This window comes from Lactuca serriola, chromosome 7 (assembly GCF_051521515.1).
Source record: "Lactuca serriola cultivar US96UC23 chromosome 7, Lser_US96UC23_V15, whole genome shotgun sequence".
Lineage (NCBI taxonomy): Eukaryota > Viridiplantae > Streptophyta > Magnoliopsida > Asterales > Asteraceae > Lactuca > Lactuca serriola.
Genome location: NC_136414.1, coordinates 126,850,877 through 126,863,729, shown reverse-complemented (window position 1 = coordinate 126,863,729; position 12,853 = coordinate 126,850,877). Strand labels below are relative to the sequence as shown.

General features: G+C 38.8%; 1 protein-coding gene across 1 annotated transcript; it reads right to left on the bottom strand.

The window, feature by feature from the left end:
- Positions 1-7,535: 7,535 nt before the first annotated feature.
- LOC145061229 (epoxide hydrolase 1-like) lies at positions 7,536-11,103 on the bottom strand. Its single transcript, XM_079008657.1, has 3 exons — positions 10,572-11,103; positions 9,735-9,979; positions 7,536-7,992 (listed from the first exon to the last, which is right to left on the bottom strand). Exons 1-3 carry the CDS (start codon positions 11,034-11,036, stop codon positions 7,746-7,748), a joined length of 957 nt encoding a protein of 318 aa, XP_078864783.1. The 5' UTR covers positions 11,037-11,103; the 3' UTR covers positions 7,536-7,745.
- Positions 11,104-12,853: the final 1,750 nt, after the last annotated feature.

Sequence of the window (12,853 nt, the reverse complement as noted above, 5' to 3'; positions counted from 1 at the left end):
TGAGGTACCTCATGGACCAGCCGAATCTGAACATGAGGCAGCGTCGGTGGTTGGATGTGGTGAAGGATTATGATTGCGAGATCCTTTACCACCCGGGAAAGGCCAATGTGGTGGCCGATGCGCTTAGCCGCAAGGCGGCGCCGATCAGGGACGCCTGTTTGAGGATGACTGTGGTGACTCCCCTGTTGGAGCAGATTCGGGAAGCTCAACAGGAGGCTATCAAGGAGGAGCATCGGAAGAGCGAGCGCGTAGTAGGTCAGGTCTCCTCCTTCGATTATGATAGCCGAGGGTTATTGACACTACACCGTAGGGTGTGGGTGCCGTATCACGGGGGCGTGCGCCAGATTTTGATGGAGGAGGCGCACAAGTCCCGATTCTCTATTCATCCCGGGGCGACGAAGATGTATAGGGATCTTCGTCTAGACTATTGGTGGCCCTGCATGAAGCGGGATGTGGCATGGTACGTCGAGCGGTGCTTGACCTGCAGGAAAGTCAAGGCCGAACATCAGAGGCCGCATGGCAAGATGCAGCCGTTGGACATTCCACTGTGGAAGTGGGAAGATATCACGATGGATTTTATCACGAAGCTTCCCAGGACCGCGCGTGGAGTGGATTCGATTTGGGTCATCGTGGATAGATTGACCAAGAGTGCTCACTTTATTCCGATTCCGGAGAGCATATCGGCCGAGAAATTGGCCGACATCTATATCAGGGAGATTGTGGCACGGCATGGGGTGCCAGTATCGGTGATCTCGGACAGGGATGTGCGTTTTACTTCCAGGTTTTGGAAGAGATTCCATGACGAGTTGGGCACTCGTCTGCATTTCAGCACCGCCTTTCACCCGCAGACAGATGGACAGAGTGAGCGGACCATCCAGACTTTGGAGGACATGTTGCGGGCGTGTGTTCTGGATTTCGGTGGTAGCTGGGATACCTATCTTCCTTTGGCCGAGTTCTCCTACAACAACAGCTATCACGCGAGTATTGACCGCCCTCCCTTCGAGATGTTGTACGGACGGAGGTGTAGGACCCCGATATGCTGGGGTGAGGTTGGCCAGAGGGTTATGGGAAGCACCGAAGTGGTGCTCAGGACGACTGAGAGGATACAGCAGGTCCGGAGCAGGCTTCAGACTGCTCAGAGTCGACAGAAAAGTTATGCCGACAAGCGTCGATCCGATTTAGAGTTCCAGGTCGGGGATATGGTCCTCCTGAAGGTGTCACCGTGGAAAGGCGTCATCCGATTCAGGAAGCGGGGCAAGTTGGGCCCGCGATTCATCGGACCGTTCAGGGTCTTAGCCCGGGTGGGCAAGGTAGCATATAGGCTGGATCTGCCAGCCGAGCTTAGCCAGATCCACAGCACTTTCCATGTTTCGCAGTTGCGGAAGTGCCTAGTGGACGATTTTGCAGTAGTACCTTTGGAGGATATTCAGGTTGATGATAGCCTGAACTACATCGAGCGCCCAGTCGCAATCCTCGACAGGAAGTCGAAGGATTTAAGGAACAAGAGGGTGGAGCTAGTGAAGGTGCAATGGCGGCACCGCAAGGGTTCAGAGTGGACTTGGGAGCCGGTAGACGAGATGATGGAGCACTACCCCGAGCTGTTTCAGGATCGGGCAGCAGACTTCGAGGACGAAGTCTAAAATAAGTGGGAGAGATTTGTAGCACCTGGTTTCCGGTATGTGAATTTTATTTGAGCATTGCCCTAATTTAGCCTTAGACTCGGCGAGTCATAGGGTCCGACTCGCCGAGTAGGGACGAGACTCAGGACGCGTTTTAAGTAGGCGACTCGACGAGTCCATATCCTGGACTCGGCGAGTCACCGCTGCGGGATGAAACCCTAAGTTTCAAGGGTTTGCACCCTATTTAAACTCTCATTCTGTCCCAACTCGTCCCCATTCACCCCCAGAACTCCCCCTACATCGTTTTCCCTTGTTTCCTTGAGAGTTTGAGGTGTTCTTGGTGTGTTCTTGAAGGTTTTGAAGAGTAAGAGGAGTAGATCAAGAAGAGGAGAAGGAGATCAGCCATCCTTGTGTCATTTCAACATTTCCCTTGAGGTATAACCCGTTTTCCCCTTGATTCTATGCTTAAAATTTCATTTGGGTCCTTCTTGGTCAATTCCCCAAGTTTGCATGTTCATTATATGTTGTAATAAGGCGTTTGGCCTTTGGATCTATGTAAGATTGAGCTCCAGGAGCTCAGATCTGTTAGCTTTTTGGTCTCATAAGGCTTGTTAGCCCTAGATCTACCATTTTGAGCCTTATAATCCATATTGGTGAATATCCACACGTAAAGTTGGAAACTTTACGTGTGATTCGTGTCCTAGAAGTCCAGATCTATGAATGGCATGGTCTGGAACCGAGCAAATCGGTATATTTAAGGAGTGCATGGCGACGACTCGGCGAGTCGCATAGGTGACTCGGCGAGTCTGGTCGCGAGTCACCGAATTGGTCCCTTCTTCATGTGTCGAGTTGAGCCTTGAGTCACAGGGGGTGACTCGGTGAGTTAGGAGCTGAACTCACCCATGTTAGGACTCGGCGAGTCAATGCCCTGACTCGGCGAGTCCAAGGCAATCTTCATAGCTCAAGAACAGACTCGGCGAGTTGTTCATACAACTCGGCGAGTCTTAGCATAAAGTGTTCATCGGATGAAGATGAACTCGACGAGTTGTTCATACAACTCGGCGAGTAGGATGAAGGTGTTGAATGGCAGTTAGAAGGTGAACTCGTCGAGTCATAGCCCGACTCGACGAGTAGAACCAGGGACCCAGGGCATTGGTTTGCTAGGGACTCGGCGAGTGGTGATCCACTCGGCGAGTCGGGTCACCTGAAAGTTGACTCCAGCTTTGGCTTAGAGTTAATCCAGGGGTAAAATGGTCATTTTACCTAAAGGTCAGTTAGCGGTGTTTGATTGAGTATGTCGTGGAAATTGCAGCCGGAGGACTCCCGGAGCAGCAGCAGTCAGTCGGTTCCCGATCAGTTCAGCAGCTACTTTGAGGTGAGTTACCTTCCAGTAGCGGTGGGTCTAAGGCCTCAATGCCGACCCACCAGTAGGAGTTGTATGATAGATGATTGTCTTTGTGATATCATCTAAGTTCGTTAGTACCTGACATGTTATATGATAGCTTGATATGCTGTATGTGATAGTAGTAGAGTTTGATTGTTCGGACCGAAGGGTAGTCAGACACCCCAGATACGTCTGACAGTATGTGACGATATGTATGCATGCTGGCTTGTTATGTTATATGCGATAGTAGTAGTAGAGGTGAAATAGTCCCCGAGGATCGGTTGTTAGGACCGATGGGTAGTCAGCACCCCAGAATGGCTTGACACGGGTAAGACGGCACCCCAGAATGGCCGTATGGGTAGGTCGGCACCCCAGAATGGCCGTACCGGGTAGTCAGGCACCCCAGAATAGCCTGGCAGTATATGTGTTGTGTGTTTGTATGGTATGCGGTACGTTGGGGGAACTCACTAAGCTTTGTGCTTACGTTTACGGTTTTGTTTTCAGGTATCTCTGCATCGAAGGGGAAGGAGCCGGCGCGGTAGCGGCACGTCATACACACATTCTTCGGTTTCCGCATTTATGAGATTTACTGGGATTGTACTCTGATATTTTGATAGGATGTACGGTTTGGCTTTTGAGAACGTGGTTGCAATGTGTTATGGTGTGAACAAACAATGTTTCTTTTTATTTCGACAATGTTTTTATTATTAATGTTTTTCTAAAATAATATCAAAAAAAAAAAAAAAAATGGGTCGTTACAGAGTTCCCCAAAATACCACATACAGCACATACGCAACTCAAGGCTATAATACGACCCTCCGGTCGATGTGTCTCAGCGGGACCCTCCAGTCCCGTAGCTCGTTGGACCCTTAGGTCCGGTCATAGCTCGTTGGACCCTCTGGTCCGGTCTATATCATCATACAACATACAAATATCACATAGCACATAATCTCATACATAACACATAAGACCCTCTGGTCATCACCTAGTACCACTCTAGGTAACGTATAGTGAGAAAACTCATCTCGATGTCTCGGAAAATATTTGACTCGGAAGAAGTATGATCTAGCCTCCGCCTAATCACATAAAGTAATACTCTCATAAATACAACTGTATTGAACCCTAAAAGTCAACAAGGTCAACGGTTAAACTTGACCCGACTCGGCGAGTCTACACGTATCCACTGACTCTCTTAGATTCTCTCTTGGCACGTCGAGTACTTCCCTTGACTCGAAGAGTTCCACCTGGCATGAATCGCGGGGCCACCCCGACTCAACTCGTCGAGTCTCAAGAACAACTCGGCGAGTTCCAACTTGAACTCAGACCCCTGACTCTCCCTGACTCACCAAGTCATTCCCCCAACTCGGCAAGTCCACTCACTGAGTGATTAACATGCAACCTTCATACTACTCGCCGAGTCTGTTCTTGGGACTCGGCGAGTTCATGCCATGGACAAACTCAAAACAACTTCTACGGTCAAATCTGTTCCATACAATCATAGATTTGGCCTCCCCAAGCATGATAGTCACGTAAAGTTTGGACCTTGACACACATATAGCATAAAAATGGTCCAAAATTGTGATTTAGCCCCAAAAATGACATTCCAAGCTCATGACTTCCAAAATGACTCATAAAGTCCAAGGGTTAAGGTCTCTGGACCTCTTTGGGTCCAAGTCCAGAACACAAACTCGAGGAGGGACCAAATACATCACTTAATCAATCTCTAAAAGGTTTAGGAACACCCTAACACTAAGAATCAAGACAAAAACTGAAGAAGGTCCGAGAATAATACCTCAATGAAATCTCTATGAGCTCAAAACCACCAAAAATCGCACCTCCTTCAGCCTCCTCTTTCCTTAAACACTTCCTTCTTGCAAAAACACCCACCAAATATCAAGATTGGCCTCACCTTCCTCACAAATGCTCTAGATCTCTTTAGGGTTTCTCTCTAGGGTTGGTGGCCGCAAATGACGGCCATAAGACCCTTTAAATAGGTCTCAAACCCTGGAAATTAGGGTTTCATTAAACAGCGTGGACTCGCCGAGTCCAGCTGTGAACTCGCGTACAAATTCGCGACCATACTCGGCGAGTCTAGACGTCAAGTCGCCGAGTTCCCCCACAAAACCCAAAAATAAAAGAACAAAATATCATACCTGGGAATCCGGGTGTTACAAAACAACTTAGTGGTAACATAAAAAAAAGAAATTGTTGAAAACATTGATTCGAAGCCAGTAATTGATGAGCATAAAGACCTTAAAGGTCGCCTGGCTGAATTGTAGTTTTTGTTCTAGGTTTTTTTGGTGTTTAGTCGCTAAAAAAATGTTTGATTATTTATGTGTAAGAACAATAATTTTAAGTAGTACGGTGTTTTATTGCTAATATAAATTTTATTTTTTATGTGTAAGAACATTCATTTTAGTTTGTAATACTTTCGCCACCCTCTCCCGCCAAATTAATTGTTCAAGCTCCACCACTGAAAATACGGGAGTATCCTATGCTCAAAATAGGACACCAAAATGAAAAAATGAAAAATTTATACTCTAAAGATTTATACATAAGAATACGGGTGTTACAATACAAATTAAATAGCATATATCTAGACATCAATTATCTAGCAAATGTAAGTTTACTCACATGGAATATACTAGATGTATAAGATTTCGAGCTTTAGCTGTTCCTTAATAGCCTCGTACCATGTATTCTCAAATAACATATAATTATCCATGATATAACTCTTATGTGTTTGACTCTATACTTCTATTTAATATATAATACTTAGTTACATAACTACACTCAATGACTTATCACTATGTTCATAATAGCTCTATATTGTAAACGCTACTATATATTTTGGGTTTTAACAACCTTATCGTAATCAAGCTACACAAATATACTTAAGTAATAACGAGATAAGACGATACCTTTATTCACTTAGTAATCGTACCCTCATATGCTCGCATCGTGATTTATCTTTTCCCATTATAAACAATCTCTTATAAACTTTGGTACCCGTTTCGTCAAATGGATTGAACGAAAGACTTTGAATCTCTATTTATAGTGCCGACTTTGATACATAACATGTATTGGGTCGCGTTATGGTGCTTACACGTATGCCAGAGCTTACCATGTTTCACTCTCCTTTCACCATGTGTCTCTCTCTCATTACACATGTTCAACACCAATACATCATCAAGTCGCGAAAACCCTCAACCTGACGTCGCAATCCATGTTAGCACTTTAAAATTATAGCAATGTACAATCCTTTGCGCCACGTTTCACTAACTTGTGCGTCAATTTCTCAATGTATATTGACGTTCCATAGTTAAGAGTATTTTTAACAACTTATAACTCATTTTATTTAGCAATATGTCATGTATTATCTCCATTGTTCGATCAACGGTTTACAACTTTACATCTATCATAATAATACTTATTATGAAAAATAGGTGATAACCTATGTTTGTCCGAAATTGACTATGAAAGTTCAAAGTGTACTTATACTAGATTCCAATATAACTTTATATCTAACCAATGTTCTAAAAATCTCGTCATGGATCCGTCATGACGCGCTGTGGTTCCAAGACTTGTAATTGTTGCTAAGGTTTGATAAAATGTCGACTTAAGTTATATATGTATATAAAAAATGAATAATAGTAGAAAATATATATAAAATTATTAATTATATACAAAATTGATGTTTTAAGTCACGCTTTAAATACGACGTGGTTTGCCATTACCGTCAAGTCACACCTTACATTATTTAAAACCTTGCATCTAACTCATACCTACTCTACAACACACAAGACTGAGTGTAAGAATTTGTACCCCATTATATACAAAATTGAAATGTCGTGTTCCGAAGAAAATAATTAGTTTACGAAAACCTGAAAAATATGGTTCTTTTGTTAATAAATCTGTTTATATAATTTACTTTAGTTAATTCCCCTGATTATTTGATTGTTTAATTCTATTGTTTGAAGTTCAACAAAACATTAATTTTCTTAAACTATAAATGTGTAAAAATAATGGATCCCACATTTAACAAAATTGTGTGACTTTAAAGTAAATTACTCATGTAAGGGATAATATATCATGTGGATTTTGTCTGATCAACAAGTTCCTAGAATCTCTTCGTCAATCTCCCATAAATGAACTATACAAGTCAACATGAGAATCACCAAATATACTTGTAACATCCAGCATATTCAAGACTGAGTGTAAGAATTTGTACCCCATTTGAACGGCCTAGGATGCTTCCTGACAACATCTTTGCAATCAACCTATCTAGAAGTATAATTTAAAAAAATGGCCAAAGCAAACGTGTCAACTCTTCCATTGACTTTCTTGCAGATAAAGTTTAGAAAAGATGAGACGGAATTGATGTCTTGCAGGTTCTAAGATCAAGAAATTGGCATCCTCATCAAGATGTTGCTGGCTTAAAAAATATTTATCAATTCGGAACATATACATGGATCAGTCAATTAAGAAGAGCGCTTTCATAATAATGATATGAAATAAATAAATAAAACAAGTTATCAAACGAAGGAGATACAATTACATTCACGAAACTTGCTAATACAAGCAACTTTAATTATTTAATGAAGTTATTGCTAATGAGTACACACCTATGTGATTAAAGATTTAACTAACAAATTTTGGAGAACCATCAACTTCATTCCCAACCATACATATATATATATATATATGGAAATTATTAAAACAGTTGTATTAGTGGTTGATGGTTAGAACTTCTTAATGAAATCATAAATGATGTCAGTAGATTCCTGAGGCTTTTCCTGGTTCAGAAAGTGACCCACGCCTTCCATTACCACAACTTCTTCGAGCAATGGCACATCTTTCTTGAATCCACCACCATGAACGTACTCTTTTAACCCTGGTGTTGTGTACACCATATCTTCATCCCCTACTACGTATATCACTGGTACATTCACTTGTACTCCACTCCATGCTGCAGTAAGCTCCCAATTCCTTTGTACAACACAGAAAAGTTAGCGCATAGAGCAACATACGTGTGAAACTAGTCAATAGTTAATTATATTCCAATTGGGTGAAGTATGGTCTGGGATTCTTTAGTCAAACCCTAATTGGATACCATAAAAGAGCATGATTTATGTTAATGTGACCCTCAAACCAACCTATTAGAGCATGCACAAGAAAGAAATTCATTAATTTTTTTGCCAAATCAAAACCAATTCACTTAAGAAACTAAAACGGTAAAACCTCAAAATATGCTCACTTCATAGTATGTTTTTTCACAAAATTTTGGTTTACCAAAACAGAAAAGCTAGCTTTCTAATAAATAAAATATTATTAGGATTATGAATAAATTCTATGTTCAAAAAGTTAAAAATATAAGAGAAAGATATGTTGTAAAAAGGGATTTAAAATAAATTATTTAAATTTGATGAATGTATTTAATAATAGTTACAAAAAAAAGTCGGCATTGCTCCAAGCTCCTATTAATTGTGATCCTCAACTCAAGATAAACATGCGATTAAATTAAAAAAAAATTCAACTAGTTGAACGTTGGTCAATAACCATTGGGCCCCATGCATGAAAACAGCAACTAATCTAGAAGATCAAGCATGGCCTCTAAAGTTATTAGCCAGCAAGTAGTCTCAGTTATCTAACTAACAACTAACATATATATCCAATTAATTACACTACCAAAACAATGATCATAAATGAAGATCTTGTTAAAAAAATTAAGACACCTAACTATTAATTTTTCAATTTTGAAAATAGTAAAGTACCTCCATTAAATTATGCGGATCGTCCATTTGGTGCGAAACAATTTATGCCTTTAGTCTCTTTTTATTTTCTTATTGAGCATCGATTTTGTAGTTTATTCTCAAAATTTTCGTCTCTATTAAAAAATGACGTTGTACTCTGTTTTTGCTAATACCAACGAACGAAAACCGCCTTCGCTGTTTTCCAATGAGGTAGGCAGCTACCTCTAGAAAAGATGTGTAATTTATTATAAAGTTTTTTAATCATTTTATATACTGGAACAGCAAATTCATATTTATTATTCCTTTCATCCTAAAATTATGTTCTATTTTTCTTTTTTTGTTTCTTTCAAAATAATAGTTTATTTTTAAAAATAAATAATATTTTTATCAAAATATCCCTTTGTTATTACTTAACGAACAAAGGATTTAATAGAATATTATATGCAAATTAAGAACAAAACTTTCATTTTATTATATAAAGTTAGAAGTAATTAATGTTTTCCTAATCTTTGTGTTTTTTGTCTGTAAACAATAATATTGGGACGAAGAAGTATATATATGACTTCTTATGTAACTGATTATATTATAGTTGGTTGAGGATTTAATAAAAACTTCACAACAACAGCTGTATATCTATTCACAACCTATTTTAGAAAATACTAAAAACCAAACGAAAAAGCTCATACAATCAAAATAAAGTTTTTACAAAACTTGTTTACCATGATTTTTTTTTTAAAAAAAAGCTTATGTGGATAGTCCAAGGCTAGATAAGTGTGTATAGATTTAACTATAGGAGTAGGACCCATGTAAAACCAAGCATTGGCTGTAGAAAAACCCGAACCTCAAACAAAGAGGCCAACCTGGCCTATCCACTTGCTAACATCCAACGTACCTATTCATTTATTATGATAAATGAACAAGCACTTTCTTACTAATGCATCCAGTAGGACCAATATCTAAGTGGTTGAGAATACTTACAGATCCAAAGCACGGTAATAGTTAAAGGCTCCTGTGAAGCCCGTTTGGTTAAATTTTTCAACGTTATACTTAAGGTCCTCTTCAGATAACCAAGTTGGTAATGGCAGAGGAGCATTCAATCCTTTGAGTTGGAATGGATCCGATTTAGGCAAACAAGGTGGTCCTGGTTTCCTATCAGTTAGAATTTTCTTAAGCAATTCCCCTGTTTCATAGCTTTTTATCTCTGCTTCGATTACTCCAGATTCCTGAAAAGAACTAACATTCACTTTATTTATGTGTAACAAGTTTCAAAAGGGGAAATTTTGTTTATAATGTGAAACATGTTAGGGTGGTATATATCAAATGTACTGTTGGGAGGAATGGAGAAGACCTCTAAGGCAAAAGAAAGTACAAAAAGATACACCATTTTATAAAAAATCTTCGGAGACTGTCTACGTTAAAAAAAATCTTAAATGCGTATTAACTTTTGGGTCGGTCTTACTGGCCACGTTTCATTAATTTCAGTCTCATGCAGGGGTACGGTGTTTTTGTGACAAAACCAGTAGTGAGTTCAAAACTCTTTTCAATTGTCTCTCTCAGAAAAATAAAATCAATTATATCACACAACATTTATGGTAGGTGCCTACCAATGAAATACACACTAAGGAAATAAAACATTTGCATCAAAAGAAGATTTGATGTGTTTTAACATTACAAAATGGCTTTGAGAGAGAGAGATCAAAAGAAGATTTGATCTCCAGTGAGGTGTTTTAACATTACAAAACCGCTTTTTGAGAGAGAGAGAGAGAGAGAGAGAGAGAGAGAGAGAGAGAGAGAGAGAGAGAGAGAGAGAGAGACCTGAAACCTGCACATGTAGTAATCTTCACCAAAGAAAGCTCTCATGGTTTCAACGGGCTTCATCTTGGGATTTCGAGGCCGGTATGGAACAGACATGCAGGCATACGCCTTAACCTTGTCAGGCCTAAACATGCACAGGTACCATCCGATCATTGCACCCCAGTCATGCGCCACCAGGTACACCGGTTCTCCACCCAGCGATTCTATGAGAGCCACCAGGTCACCCACCACATGGAGACAGGTATAGCTGGTTGGAGACGGTGGAGCATCAGTGTTGCCGTATCCACGGAGGTCAGGGGCGACGCAGTGGTAGCCTAGGGCGGCCAACGCTTGGATCTGGTGGCGCCATGTGTACCAGAGCTCCGGGAAGCCATGAAGGAAGAGGATTGTTGGGCCTTCGCCCTTTTCTGCAATATGCATGTCGATTCCATTTACCCTCAGTGTTCTGTGTTCGATGCCCTCCATTGCGTACTCAAAGTGCACAAAAGCAGAGGTTGTAATCGAAAGTAGGTCAACAGTGGGTGGAGTCTCGCTCCCTTTATAAAGGCTGAGAAATTTTTTTAGAAAACATATATCGAAAAAGAAATATATTATCCATAAACTATAAGTATTTATTGAAAATTAGAAGAAATATATATATATATATATATATATATATATATATATATATATATATATATATATATATATAAAAGTTATTATCCATGAAATACAAGCATTTATAGTTAAAGTAAAGGTTGTAAGAATCCCTATCGAAAACATTGACTTTTATATTATCCAAAATTGATTTTAGGTTCAAAAATGATTTTTATACCAACCATAACTCATATTTCTGTCGTTTAATATATGTTTTAAGACTATATAGGACGAAACCCAACCACACAGAGTTTTATTTTTATTTATTTATTTTGCATAAATAGGGTGTATAAGTTGTTTTTAAAATCAGTTTGCAAAAATAGAATGAAAAATCAGAAGTTTTCTTAGTCCCCCGTAATTTGTATTTTGAGCCATTAACTTATATCATAATTAGTAATTATATCAATTTTTAAAACATTGTTTTTTGTACAGTTTTTATATATTGCATATGAAATTGTTTATTAAAAATATATAACAATAACAATAATTTATAATCAAACAAATATTAATTCTAGCAAATTTTACCAATACTGAAATTTCGTCTAATACCTTCAAATTCACACTCGAGTCAAATATATTACAACGTTTCAACTTTATATAATTTTTTAAACATTAAACACAAGCTATATTAAACTCGAAATACAAGTTCAATTAAACATAATATTACAAGAGCAATAAAAATACAAATTTCATACTATTTTAAATTTTGTGTGAGAAATTTGACAATTTCTTTTGTTATGACCAGGGATATTCCATATCTATCGGGTTCATCAGGTTGAAGAACATCAATCTCGTTAAGAATTCGATTTGCAAACCTTCACCTTCGATCAAGAGCAAGTCTTGAGTTGTCTGCTTCAATCTTACAATCTGACATGATAAGTGACGAAAAAGTGTAATTATATTGTCGTTCGTACGTCATAGTAGTTTAACCAATATTCACAATGGAAATAGGGTTATCCCCTCTGAACCAATAAACATCAAGAGCATATAAACATCAAAATGATTCCATCTACTACTTACCAAATGTACATGTTTATTGATAATAGTAGATAGTGTGTGTATTCCTTCCAGTTTCATTTGTCTGTAATGTAGTTATAATTATATCGACCCCTTCATGATTATAGCTAGACCCGGATAAGTTATGGCTTTATGCATGAGTTTTCATGGTTAAAAAAAGGTGCTATATACATGGCGGTAGAGGTGTATTGTAGTGCACTACAATATCAATGTGTTTTTTAAAAAGTTGCACAAACTCTATTAAATGTAAGGTCAATACACACATTGACCAATAAGTGTGTTGCTCCTCATAGAGCATTATTCATAGTCTCCGAGATACTATTCATTGCCAAGCTTAAGAATTGATTTTTCTTTTTAATTTCTCTTAATCTTAACAAACATTCTTTTTTGTGTGCTATTGCCAATATCCCAACAAAATTTTTTTAAGGCTCATGTTCTTGTAACTTTTCATGAGATTACTTCTGAGGTGATGGATGTTTTGGTGAAAAATTAACAAACTAATTTTGTGACAAATTAGCAAGTGTGGTGTGATATTAGAAGTAAGATGTTAAAAACTGGAGTGCTTAAGATTTTGAAATATGTCGAGGATCTTGTTTTTGCCGAAGATCTGAGGTGAAGAATAATATTAC

Coding starts and splice junctions, on each gene's coding strand:
- LOC145061229 (XM_079008657.1), bottom strand. CDS start 11,036: ATGGAGGGCATCGAACACAGAACACTGAGGGTAAATGGAATCGACATG. Junction 9,980..10,571: donor ACTACATGTGCAGGTTTCAG/GTCTCTCTCTCT, acceptor AGTTCTTTTCAG/GAATCTGGAGTAATCGAAGC. Junction 7,993..9,734: donor TATTACCGTGCTTTGGATCT/GTAAGTATTCTC, acceptor TGTTGTACAAAG/GAATTGGGAGCTTACTGCAG.